General features: G+C 36.1%; 1 protein-coding gene across 1 annotated transcript; it reads right to left on the bottom strand.

The window, feature by feature from the left end:
- On the bottom strand, positions 1-11,508 carry LOC137970223 (NEDD8-conjugating enzyme Ubc12-like). Its single transcript, XM_068816745.1, has 8 exons — positions 11,312-11,508; positions 9,996-10,090; positions 5,145-5,183; positions 4,657-4,707; positions 4,144-4,196; positions 2,975-3,038; positions 2,820-2,850; positions 1-1,018 (listed from the first exon to the last, which is right to left on the bottom strand). The coding sequence occupies exons 1-8, from the start codon at positions 11,409-11,411 to the stop codon at positions 909-911; spliced, it is 543 nt and encodes a 180-aa protein (XP_068672846.1). The 5' UTR covers positions 11,412-11,508; the 3' UTR covers positions 1-908.
- Positions 11,509-11,721: the final 213 nt, after the last annotated feature.

Genomic DNA, 11,721 nt, shown 5'->3' on the forward strand with positions numbered 1-11,721 from the left:
TTTACAACACCAATTGTTTAATAGGTATAATTATTTTATACACAACTGTACAAAATGCCTATTCTAGATTTCACATAGCAATATTTTTGGGCATTACCTCGCCCTGTAACATTTACAGCTTGACGTATTAATTAAAAAAACCAAAATCAATAGTAGTTCTACTTGTTTAACCAAGGAAATCAGTAAAAACCGTGACTACTTCCTTATTCTTGTTTCACGTCACATCAACTTATCTATATCACTGGAGTGATTACCATTTGTATAAAAGTTTTAACTGTATCCCTAGTTTACAGGTGAAGTTACGAGAGCCGGAAATACTTAGGACAAGAAAGGACTGAAGCTCATCCATTCTGCTTTTACGGATATTCACTTGGAAATAATCAAGGAGGTTGAGAAAAAAAAATGAACCACCTCGCCATTTTGAACATTGCTCTTGTAATAGCATGATAATTTTTTTTTTTGCTGAAATGATAAAGCAGTCTTACATATGCATTTAAAAAACATTTTCCAACACCAGAATACACCAGTTACATTTTCCTTAGAGGTTGACAAATTATGTCAACCTGGTCAGAAATCAGTAACTTTCTTATCAAGGAACCTTGAAACAATACGGTGATATCAAAATTGTCTGGGCGAGTGTGCATTCCCTCAGCTCAGAAAAAAGGAAGAAAAAATGAGTGGACTACAGTAGTTAAAACAGTTACCAAGCATTCACCTCAGCATTGAAAATAGGCCAAAAACACTAGTGCTGTCTAAACAGACCTACAGCAGAAGTTTTATGGATTCTGACAGGCCCATTCTTCTAGACCAGGCTTTGAATTATTGGTGTCTCATGTTTCAAAATGTCCACTACAACAGTAAAGGACAGTTCATAAATAGCGAGATTCAGGCTGCTTTGCGTGGTGATGTTATTTTAAACATCGTTCAAAGTAAACACTTCCTACATATCCTCCTCTCATTGCCCTCTGTACATTTTGTTCAAACAACCGTCTGTTGGCTCTGAGAACTTCTGCAGCATCTGTAGAAAACAATCATTGTCGAGCTTTTAAACTAGAGCATAGCATCAGAGCTAATACATAATTACATCTTGTATATATAGGACACAGCAAACATGGTGTCAAATTTCCTGAATAACCTGTAACATTGAAGAAGTGACTACAACAATTTTTGGCTAATTACATGTGCTAATTGATAAGCAGATATGTCAAGAAATGTATGTACTTAGTGTCACCTTGCTTTTCTACCTAACTTCAACATCATTCCCATCTGGAAATACAGACAATTCACAACACTATTAATATACATGAAAAAATTACTCGATTCTGATTGGCTAAGACCAGCGCAGTTCAGGTGTAACACCAGTGCAAAAAGTGTAATACCAGTGCAAATTACACATCAAAATTCTGCATTATGATTGGCTAATAAACAATAGGGTTTGGTCAGAACCAATCAAATCTTTTGTTTTAAAATCAAGCACACACCCTGTATGGTGCAATTTAAGGCAGAATTTTCCCCTGATTGCATGATAAGCATGCCTTTCTTCTGCTTAACCATCTTGAAGTTTTTCATGTATATTATTAATAAGTGACCACATGATTTTTCTTGTGCAATTTGGAATAAATAAGCACTAAAGACTACAAATTGCACTAGGCCTATTTTGGTCATCTTTGAAAAAATTAATTTGTGCTTATTATTCCAAATTGCACTCGAAATCACGTGATTACCTATACAAAGTGTCTCATAGACTCTGGCCCTCAGGTAAAGATACACAGTTGCCTTCACCCTAAGCAAAAAATAACGCTAACCCTGAACGCTGACCCAATTGCAAGAAATAAGTGGAAACTTGATATTCCATTTCAAAATCGGTCTTTTATCTTATTTCTTGCATTTTCTGGACATACTTGCTGATAAGAAGATGTCAACTTTACTGATTGCTCAACAAATATAACATAACCACATCTTTAAGACCCTGCCATGAGCAAATATGAGATCTTAATGAGGACTCCCACAAAAAAGGCAAACAAATTCAAAGGACTGGAAAAGAAATTTGGTTTCACATAAAAATGAGCATTTTCAAACCTTTATTTCCCGTGGATAGTGGGGGAGGGGGGGGGGGGGGGGGAGAAAGCAGAGGGGTTGGGAGAAGCACTCCTGTATACACTTCTAGCAAACCATCATCTTCCCCAGGGTTTTTCTTACATTTCATGACTCACAGAGACCAACAAGGATTTATCATTTTCAACAAGCACCAGTAGATGGGACTCAACAGAGTCTAGCTGAGTGATGGTTAGTTTGGTGTTTTTGAATATAAGGGCCATGTAAAAGCTAGAATAATGCAAAAAGAGAAAGCAACATATAAGAAGACAAGGTTCTTTTCTCCCTCCCCTTCTGTTCAGCTTTCATGCAGCCACTTATTTTCTCCGCATTTAAGATCAAACCATTGCTATGCAGGCTAACTGTGGTACAGCGTTTAGCGCACCCGATTCCCGCTACAAGGGTCATTGATTTGTGGCTGTCACTGTGTTGTTTCCATAGACAAGAAACTTTGCTCTTCTTTGTCTCCATTCACTCAGGTGCACATGTACACTGTATGAATGGGTAACCTCTGGGGGCATCCTTTCCATGGACCAGCATCCCAGCCGGGGGAAGGGGGGGGAGGAAGAAGCAATACTCTTAGTTGCCTGAAGCTACAGAAATTGGGTAAAGATCTGGTAATGTGCACTTGAGTGGCTCACACATGACTTTTCCTCTCCTTTTTCCAAGCACCAGCATCCCTTTCCCACTTCATAGAATTGAACTTCTGAAAATCAAACACTAACCTTTGTTCAGGGGATCCTCTGGATTTGGTTCCTTTTTTTAAAACATGAAAAAAACCTCATCAGTGGCCATATATTGGTCGATTGATTCAAAGAAACCATGAATTCCACAAAATGACAGTGGATAATCCTAAGTAATTATTCAACTATGTACGTACCAAAAACAGATATTGTATTCCATAAATTATAGAATTTATTGTTAGAACAGGTTTCCAGTCTTCCCTAGAAAAAAAGAAAGATTTTTTCCAGAAGATGTAAAATGTTGAAATTTCTTTTGCACTAACTGTATTAGTAATGGTTGAAATATAGATCTTGCTTTCACACTGTATGACAGAACTGGTTAGCCAAGTTTCCTTTCACCTGTGAAGCACTTTTCAGACACCTTAGGAAGATAAAACTATTGTTGACTTACACTGTAAGCATATAGAAAACTTGTGCTGTCAACCAAGTCTGAAGACTTAAAGGCTATCTTGCCTCACATTTCAAGCTCTGATATATCTTCCTTTGAACTGAATAACCTACTTTTTGGTAGACAGTATTGGACAGTTCACTCCATTAGTGGTTGTGCCCAAATAATTATTGTGACCCTCCACAGGATTTCAGAAAATAAGGTGAATGTACGCACACAGAAAGCTCGCACAGTAAAACAAAAGAATTGACTTTTAACATGATAGCTAGTGTGAGCCCTTGCCCTCATTACCTCTTAATGTATTCTTTTGCCTTGCATGGTAAAAACAATGGAGCGCGTTAAGATCCTAGCATGTTAATGTGGCACTATGTGACACGCTTACTATGTAACTTATTGTGTTAAGTAAAAGCATGATCTTAAAAGGGACATCAAACCCCGAAGATTAAATACAGAAATGCTGTTGGCAGCACGTCCAAAGTGGCCTCAGTTTCCGACTATAAATGTCGCCAAATTTTCATTGTCTCATTCTTGTTTGAGGAATTTCAAAGTTTGTTTTTCATTCCAGGGCGATCACTGAACGCAGACAGGATTTAATAGAAAGAAATCAAAACAACCACAGTTGGCTTTCCACTAATGAAAGGGCAATGTGTTTCCATAACTTAAACTTTGTCAATGAACTCGTCAATGAATACTCCAACAGTAACTCCAGACAAATTTTGTCCAGGGCCCTTTATTTTTCAGCCCTTTATTTTTCTGAACAAGAGGTCAACACTATCTTTACTTTAGCAAGAAATAAAATGAGTAAATAATGGAAATTAAAAGACAGCATTGTTGTGTCATGCTGCCACCACACTGCCTGGACAGTGAGTTCTTAAAAGGCTTTTGGACATATAAGAGTTTTATACTGTCACAGCTTACCGTAAAATGTTCAAACAAACATTTCCTTCTAAATCGATATTGGGATGATAAACCTGAAAAAAATAATGCATTCATGTTTTCCTATATCACACATATAAGTTTTTACAGATATTGAGATGACATGGGGACCATTGAAGAGTAAAATCATCTGGCGTTAGACAGAATAAGTCTTGCCGGTTTAGGCTGGTTTGGGTGTCAAAGCGTTAATCTGTGATATCAGAATGACCAAAGTATAAAGCTTCAAAATGGCCATTAACATGAATTTTACATTGTATATAAATTATAATGTTCCATGTTGTGAGGGTCTAACATGAATTCAAACACAAAACAGAAAACAAATACCAAGTATGGGATGAACTCAACATGAACAGCCTTTTAAAATTTTTTCAAACAAGTCTTCTGAACCTCACTAATAGACCAATACTATTATTATTACAGGTCAAACGAGTTTACTTAGAGACTGGCCACATCACAGAAAGATCAGAAAGACATACCAAGCACATCATCACATACCTTTGTTTCACACTTGACTTTAGGAGCGTCATGGGGATAACCAGGACCAACCTTAAGTGGAAAAGAAATTCCAAAGATGTCACCAGTTAACAAAGTAAACAGTCTAATAGGTATTAACAATTCTCTCTTGAGAAATCCTTGAGCTTAGCATCCTTCAACCTCCATCCCCCATTTAATAGCAAGTAAATCCAATTTACTGTTCTTCAATTAAAAACCAACATATACTGTGTACAATGTACAAAACAAATGAAAATTAAAACTGAACTGGTTTTAAAAGATCTTTAAACAGGATAAACGTGAACCAGAAAATATGCAAGTAGCTAAGAGAAACAATGGATCAAGGTTCTTTTCCCAGACATTCCTTAATTTTACTGTAGATAAATAAGCCTATAACCCTAAATTTTAGCCTTCTACTCCTCTGTTTATATTATAGAATTTTTTCTTTTGTTTTTCCACCAAAGTTAGCCCTTCTATCTTGGGTTCCTTACCTTAAAACTAAACACAAATTTTCCATTTCTGTAAAATCCCTACAAAAACAATTTCAGAGCATTTAAATATTCCAAAATGATCAACACTATCTCTAATTTTCAAAAAGATAATATTTATTGTAATAAACTAATACTGTTAAAAACTAGTATAAGAAGATTACAGTAACAATATTGTTATAATGATGATACTAATAATAATAATAATAATAATAATAATAATAATAATAATAATAATAATCATAATAATCATAATCATAATAATAAAAGTACTATTACTACTACTACCAATAATTACAATAATAATTATTACCGTAGTTATTCGGTTATAAGGCGCACTCGGTTATAAGACGCACCCCAAACTTTGCAATTTAATCAAGCTAAGTTCTCAAACTGAAAATTACTCGAAAATACTCGGTTATAAGACGCACCCGAAAATTGAGAGTTATCAAAAGGATGTGATAGAACAATTATCCTTACACAATTGGCATGCGAATTCTTTTTGTTAACGTAAACAAAGTGAAAAAGTCACACGTTTAATGATATACGCAAAAACAAAAGCTAAAAGTTGACACCTGAAAATCATAACATACAACGCATACACTTTCATTTGAACCTTCCGACATAGTTCAGACTTCAGACTTCAAGCGAAAGCGAACGGCGATAAACTCCCACCGAAAGTCATATTCAAAGGTGTTCGACAGCTGAATATCAACACGCCACCAAGGATGCAACCTTCAGTGCACAAGAAAGGCTGGATGAGCGAAGAAGGTATGTTTTATCTCCACACTGTTTTTTTCAGAGAAGAGCGACAAACACGATTCTCGGAATTCGAAACAAGGTTCAACCGATTGTGTTGTTTTCATGGGTATCACGTTACTGAGCACGTGCTATTAAGCATGTATGCAAATTTCCGTTTGTTTACTTTTCTCTTGACGTCGTTTAGTGTTCTAAAGGTCTCTAAAAGCCCTATTCTTCTTTTAAATTGACAACTAGTGTCCTTTTCTTGTGTTGTTTAAACTGCAAGTTCTTCTCAAATTGTGATCTTAAGATTTTGTTGCGCGAAAATACTTGGCTATAAGACGCACCCCAATTTTAGCACTAACTCGCCACCCAATGACAGATTTTTCTTGAAAAAACCGTGCGCCTTATAACCGAATAACTACGGTATGGACACTGGTTTAGCCGTCATTAGTATCATTCGATTGTATGATTTTAATATCTTTGCATCATGGAATTCGTAATTTTATAGAATTTTGAATTTTTTTATTATCAATCATTATAATAATAATAATAATAATAATAATAATAATAATAATATTATTATTATTATTATTATTATAACAATAATAATAACAACTGCAATAATTTTGTAATAGCAAAAGCAGTAATACTGAAAGCTGGGTTGTCAATAAGGGCCACTAGTAAACCATCTTCAGCTGGCTACTTCAGTCTCATACCACCAATCAAGATGAAAAATCTTACACTTTCTTAAACTTTTAATCATTCTTCTCCCCGTTTTGAGTGAATGCATATTTTACAAAGATTAAACAAGTCTAAATCACAACAAAAGTTCTCATGCTCGATTGTTCATGTGAACGGTGTGGAACATCTGGAACATTTAACTGAATAGTTCCCAGTCTTGTGCTTAATCTGACGAAACAAAATGGCCAAGCTCACTTTCACTGCCACCTATAATCATAAGCCTTCCACTTTCAAATTCATTGACAGCCCGGACAAAAAGATAGAAGTGATCCTCACACCTATCTGAAAAGAAGACCAATTTCGATATAAGGCTCAAGAGGAATAAATATATAAGGATTTGTCTGAGTTTATTACACAGAGCCTTGAGATAATGTTTTTTGTTTTGGACTGAATTTTAATACTGTATATCGAAAGTGGCCTATTATCCACAGCTATCTTTCATCTATTATTAACCTGCACTTCAATAACTATTGTATGCATTTCTTTCATTCATCACTCCTTTCGCTGGAACGCAAGAGGGCAACAAATTGACTTGCTCCCAACTGAGTGGCTTGACATACATGCAAGTCAGTTGGTAAAGCATTGCACTAGCATCACAGAAGTCATGGATTTCAAGTCCTGTTGAAGCCTTTTTAGCAATAATACTGTGGGCACTAGTGCATAAGCAACACCAATAGGTGAGCTGCACACTTTTGTTTGATTCGCAAAAAAACCCAAGAGAAATTGAGATAGAAGTTTTACGACTAATCAAGTTATCAGAAAATGTTCTGTACAGTGCCTGCTAAGGACTTACATGATTATGAGCAGCAAAAATTACCTCTTCACAGCCCCTTTTTATTCAAATTTCATCAATGTCTAGAACCAAATTTCATCAAGGTCTAGAACCCCCAAAATCACAAATCATGGCAAGGTGTGTCTTTATCTCAACAATAAATGGATACCAAAGGAACTGAGATATGAGCAAGGCTGATGCCTAATGGTCGCCTGGTCACCTGGGGTGCCATACTTGCGAGCGCAGACTACCAAATTTCTGAACAAGTAGCCCGACCCGGCTCCTAGTGGTTTCAACAAACCACTAAAGGGCAACATTCAGGATGAGATTTAACAAGAACAACCACCCTTTTAGGAGCCACCAGATCTTACTTGTATACAATGTACACAATAATCAACAACGGATTTAATCTTTAATCATAATTATTTTGGTGTTTTAGGTTTATTTCCAGACAATTTTACTTGTCAACTGGGGGTGTCCTGGGTGTTTGAGGAGTGAATGGGTTACCAAGGAGATCATGTGATTTGTTTATAACTAGACTAGTGTACTCAACAGATAGTAATGCTCTGGAACATTCTGTTTCTACTGATTTATGTACACTTTTTTAATTAATTACAATCTTGTTTTTCCGGCCTAGGCTGAATTCATATTCTTGTATTATTCTTAAATGACATTTCCATTTTTGAATGTGTTGGGGTGTCAATTACAAGCATTTGGGGTCTAGATCTGTATCACATTACATTATGAACATGCTCCATTAGTTTTCGTTGTAAACTGAATTTCAGCCACCTTCTCCGCTCACTCACTCACTCAAGAAGAGAGTACAACATAAATTGGACTGCTGCTTATATTTTAGCTAAACAATGCACAAAGAGCACTAAGCTAATAGAGTTCCAGTTTAAATTCTTACATAGACGCATATCAACCAATAACTTCTTATTTAGAATAGGTCTAAAGGGCGATGAAAACTGCAGCTTTTGTCACACCTCCCCTGAGTCACTTATTCATCTTTTTTGGACGTGCAGCCACACATCTCACTTTTGGAATAAACTTACTGAATGGCTGATAAACCTAAATGTACTTCCTAGGGATTATGCTTTGACAAATACTACTGCTTTGGGTCTGAGGCCAGATATCTCTCAATTCGCACTTCTTATAAATTATTGCTTTCTCTTAGCACGATATCACATATGGCTCGCTAAGACAAAAGAAGGCCATCCAAACCTTACACATTTCATACGCACTTTAAAATCACGATATGAAATAGAAATAAAAAGTGGAGACATAAAGAAATGGAAACCTCTTGCAGGATATATGAGGATCTAATTAATATTAGTATATTTCTTCACCTATCTGTATTTATCTTCTACCCATTAGTTTCTTTCAAATCTCCTGTCAGGTGCATATCTTACATTTCCTGTAGTGAACCACATGCCTTTACCCTGTTTTTGATGCCTCCATAGTGCAACTTCAAGCTGTAATGATAATTATCTATTTTTCTTCTTTTTTTTTCTTTGCCCTTTGTCGTCACTGCATGTGTTAGTAGTACTGTCTTCACTGTATTTGTTAGTCGTGTAGATTTGTTAGTCGTCGTAATTCAAACACTGTTAAAATTAGAGTAATATCATGTAAATAGAGCTAGTGCTGTAAGTAGTCAGTGTACTGTTCGTAAGCATTGTATTCTCTTGTATTGTTGCAAATAAAAAATAAAAATAAAAAAAATAATAATAAAAAAAAAAAAAAAAAAAAGAAGAGAGTGAGTGACCGGAGAAGGCGGCTGAAATTCAGTCTATTATTTTTCATTGCAGTCAGCAAGGTCAAGATGTCACGTCAGACAATATTCGGCCATATTGGCTTCTCACAGAAACACCATGATGGAAACAAGAGTACCCCATTTTGTTTCAACTACTGTACTTTTAGAGAAAGAAATAATTTTATTCTAATAATCATTATGGTTAAGTTATTTCAGCCTCATGTTTATTTTCAAAATATTGTTAAAATTTCCCAAATTTTAGTCTCAATATTCTTAAAAATCTATACTCTTATAAACAAAAGAAAAGAAAAGAATATAGCATTGGTAAGCAAAGCAACTGTGCATAAAAGTGAGTAAGGCACAAGGTATTCTTCCTTGTGGTAGATGAACTGCAAACTTAAGCTACATTAAGATTGAATACAGCCACTCTTGTCTTGATTTTGCTGCTCTTGAACATAGCACATGATTGCCATAGCTATTAAATTAGGACTCCTCAGTGCAGAATTTGGAATTAATTATTTACACCACTTCCATCCAATCAGAATTGAGATTTTGTTGAATGTAATGTAGTGAAATAATTAAAGCCTAGGATACATTGGGGAAAGCAGAGTACACTTACCACTAAGCCAAGCCTACTTCCCAAAGGATTCCAGCAAGAGATTGAAAGAAAATGGGGTCAGTTGACCATCAGGCCCTAGTTACTCAATTTGGGATAATCTGAAATATCTGATAAATTAATTGATAGTGATTTATCTAGTTGATAGGTTTATCCACCTTTTGAACAACCGAGATCTGATGGATCCTTATTCAAATTAATATCACTCAGGAGATCTGTTTTTGTTACCTCATCAGGTGAAATGATTAGCTTAAAATTGAGGGTATCATCTGGATCAGGGAAATCTGTCTGACATGTTTTTGGTAGAACAAGTTCTGTAAGATCTGCAATAAAAATGAAAGACTCAAAAGTTCACTTTTTTTATTTCATACATTATAATGTGAAGACCAAACATTTGGTTAAGGACAGTGCCTACTAATTCAAAGGTATTTTTGCGGAGTTTACGGAATATGTGGGAAAAGCAGATGTTAACAAGTGTTATTGAAATCCAAAAAGAAAATTGGGAGTAACCACACATTTTTCGAAGATAATTAATCAACAATATTTGTAAAAAGCTTTAAAATACAAAGCAATGCATGGCGTTCTTTTCCAAATTGAATCATAATTATCTCTGAAAAATGCATGGTTACCCCCAATTTTCTCTTCGGATACCAAGACCACTTGCTAAGTTCTGCTTTCTCCGCATAGTTTTGAACCGTGCAAAAATATCCCTGTATTAACCCATTCACCCCTAAACCGGCAATACTTAGCATATTTTACTTTGTCTAATGCCAGACAATTTTACTCGTCAATGGGGAACCCCCAGGAGTCAATGGGTTAATAAGCATCAGCAATAGGAAATCCGAACATCTCGAGATACACAGAATGTATGCGTAATAACAATAGTAGGCACCGCCCTTAAATCTGGATGCCAGAAGCCTCCTCTTACAAACTCAAGTGCGCCAGGAAACTGTTGAGGTTAAGGGCTGGGAGTAGGGAAAGAAAATAGGATGGTGTTTAGGTTAATTGACTTTGTGACAATTACAAAGAGATTGTTGAGGCTCTTTTTTCATGAAATGCACTAAACACGTAGATGTTAAAGAGATGTCGAACAAGCAAGCACAGAGGCCATCGTATTAATTAAAGCTTCTTTGTAATTAACATGGCAAACAAATTAAACAAAGTTACCCTCAAGGGGCCTCAACTGGTTTTTGTTAATGAACCCGAAAAGAAAAGAAATGACTTCTACAAAGTCAACAAAACATAAGACTTTGCTTAACTGTAAGCTTACAATCACATTCGGTTTGGGTAAAGTTTTCGAAAGCGGAAACTCCAATTGTTAAAAACTGCCATGATCGTCTTAGGACAACAAGAATCCAATGAGTAAGGATGGTGAGAAAGATATAAAATTACGGCCGACAAGAATAGTGCCTGTCTCTTCTTTACCTTCATAGATGTCTGATTGTTTCGAGGAAGGATCCTCGAGTATGACACGAGACAGCTCCATGATGCAACAGCACCAAAATAACAGCCTCATCAAGGTTCAACACCACACTATGCCTCACCTTTTTGTAGTCTTAGTTGAGCAGCAGAAGCCCTCTTTGTCCCTCCTTTGGCGCCTTCGCCTTCCTTCTTTTGTTGCTTCAGTGAAAAAAGCTTGATCATGTCTCCTATACAAACCAGAAGGACAAGAAAATACCACAATTCCAACCAACTAATGACAAATGCAACAAGGGGAAAGAGTCTGACACTCTCTGAAAACTTACTTCGGCGCCGGCTCACACGGTGCGATCTTATTGGTTTAAAATTGTCGAGGAATTTCCGCTCTAAGTTCGACAGGAATCGGCTCACGGCGATCAATTATTGAGTGGAAATATTTGGTCCCAGACTTTCATGATACACGGTTACGGACATTTGGCGCGCTTTTTTGAGTTCTTGGCGCGCCGGCCGCAAGCTCGCCACAGCGGGAAAATTT

Source organism: Montipora foliosa, chromosome 9 (assembly GCF_036669935.1).
Source record: "Montipora foliosa isolate CH-2021 chromosome 9, ASM3666993v2, whole genome shotgun sequence".
In the NCBI taxonomy this organism is placed as follows: Eukaryota; Metazoa; Cnidaria; class Anthozoa; order Scleractinia; family Acroporidae; genus Montipora; species Montipora foliosa.

Excerpts from the sequence above, each read along its gene's own strand:
- LOC137970223 (XM_068816745.1), bottom strand. The coding sequence starts at position 11,411 with ATGATCAAGCTTTTTTCACTGAAGCAACAAAAGAAGGAAGGCGAAGGC. Across the intron at positions 10,091-11,311 it reads TCAACTAAGACTACAAAAAG|ATCTTACAGAACTTGTTCTA; the intron begins GTGAGGCATAGT and ends TTTTTATTGCAG. Across the intron at positions 3,039-4,143 it reads GTTTGTTTGAACATTTTACG|GGAAGACTGGAAACCTGTTC; the intron begins GTAAGCTGTGAC and ends CTTTTTTTCTAG.